At 37.7% G+C, this 1,855-nt stretch overlaps 1 protein-coding gene across 1 annotated transcript; it reads left to right on the top strand.

Moving 5' to 3' along the window:
• Positions 1-329: 329 nt before the first annotated feature.
• Positions 330-1,112, top strand: LOC145075863 (uncharacterized). The gene is made up of 2 exons (XM_079021952.1): positions 330-428; positions 531-1,112. The coding sequence occupies exons 1-2, from the start codon at positions 330-332 to the stop codon at positions 1,110-1,112; spliced, it is 681 nt and encodes a 226-aa protein (XP_078878078.1).
• Positions 1,113-1,855: the final 743 nt, after the last annotated feature.

The raw sequence follows: 1,855 nt of genomic DNA on the forward strand, positions 1-1,855 counted from the left end.
TCGTCGAGTCCCCTTCTTTATTTACACTTTACCCCCTGAACTATGGATTCTGACTTGGTATGTTACATTTCCTTTCTTGGCCTTTCTGATTTCGAGTTTTACATACTACCACCTATGTGAGAGAGTGTGATACATGCCATAGGTCAAGTAATATTTCTGCAAGGAATGAAATGCCTCAAAGAAACATCCAAGTGTGTAAAGTATTTGATGTGCGGGGTGTGGATTTCATGGGACCATTCCCTTCATCTAGAGGAAACAAATACATACTTATGGCGGTAGACTATGTATCAAAGTGGACAGAAGCGCAAGCCTTACCAAAAAATGACGCAATGGTCGTGGTGAAGTTTCTTAAAAGGCTATTCTCTATGTTTGGGGTCCCAAAGGCATTAATAAGTGATAGGGGAACCCACTTTGCAAATAATCAACTAGTAAAAGTGTTGCAAAGATATGGTGTACGCCATAGATTTTCAACACCATACCATCCACAAACAAATGAGCAAACCGAGATCACGAATTGAGAACTCAAAAAGATTTTGGAAAGATCAGTGGGTAGCAATAGGAAATATTGGGCGGATAAATTGGATGATGCACTTTGGGCATTCCAGATTGCATTCAAGACACCCATTGGAACCACACCCTATAGGCTAGTCCATGGTAAAAACTGTCATCTACCGGTGGAGCTTGAACATAAAGCTTATTTCGCTTTGAAAACATGTAATTTTGAGCTAAGTGAGTTGCGTGCCAATCGAATTTTGCAAATGAATGCTTTGGAAGAATTGAGGAACGAGTCTTACACCAACTCGTTGATTTATAAGGACAAGACAATAAGGTGGCATGATGCAAGGTTGAATGGTAACAAGGAATTTGAAGCTAACCAGAAAGTTCTTTTGTACAATTCAAGACTAAAGCTCTTTCTGGGAAAACTATGCACTCTTTGGTCCAGGCCTTTTACAATCAAACATGTTTATCCATACGGGGTGATTGAGTTATGGAGCAAGGATGGGTCGAGCTTTAAAGTAAATGGGCATAGAGTTAAGAAATATGAAGAGGGAGTGCCAAATGAAGAAATACTAGAAGAACGGTTGGACTTGGAGAAAGTCGCTGCAACGTAGAGCGGGAAGGAGTCCAGTTAAAAACTCCCAAAGAATAAGCGCTTACGGGAGGCAACCCACTGTTTGAGTTTGCTTTCTTTTACTCTTTCATTTTCGTTTTATTTTTAGTCTTTTATTTTTCTTTTTTGTATGTTTTATTAGAATTTTTCAATCTAAATCTTCTTTTTAGCTTAAAATGGTCGCTTGAGGACAAGCAAAGTTTGAGTGTGGGGTGTAGTGGAAATTATTTAGAGAAAGTAAAAAAAAAATTCGAACAAAGTAAAAAACTCGTCGAGTCCATGCCTGAACTCGATGAGTTCATCTAAAAATTCATGATATTTTGTAAAAATCCATCTCTACTCGACGAGTTCGGACCCCGAGACTCGACGAGTAGACTTTTATTACTGAAAAAAAAATTAATTTTTTTAACTCAGTAAGTTAGGGTTTTTACCCTAAAGTGTAATGCTTTCTCATTCTCAGCTGCCACTTGCCTCCCAATCGACGAGCAAATCCTCTCAAGCATCAATTTTCATTCTCCTTATTTCTCTCCATTTCTTGCATAAAGGTTAGTTTTTTCACTCATAATTCCGTTAAAGGTTTAGCGTTTAGTAGTTTAATGGTCAAAATTTGTTAAAAACCCGATTTTTGATTTTGACATGAACATTAGGGTTTCGATTTGGGCTAATTTAGAGCGTTTTGACTAAAACTTTTTGTGAATTAATGCTTGATTTACCACCCTGAACAAACCCCTGGAGTAATTTTGA

Source organism: Lactuca serriola, chromosome 9 (genome assembly GCF_051521515.1).
Source record: "Lactuca serriola cultivar US96UC23 chromosome 9, Lser_US96UC23_V15, whole genome shotgun sequence".
NCBI lineage: Eukaryota > Viridiplantae > Streptophyta > Magnoliopsida > Asterales > Asteraceae > Lactuca > Lactuca serriola.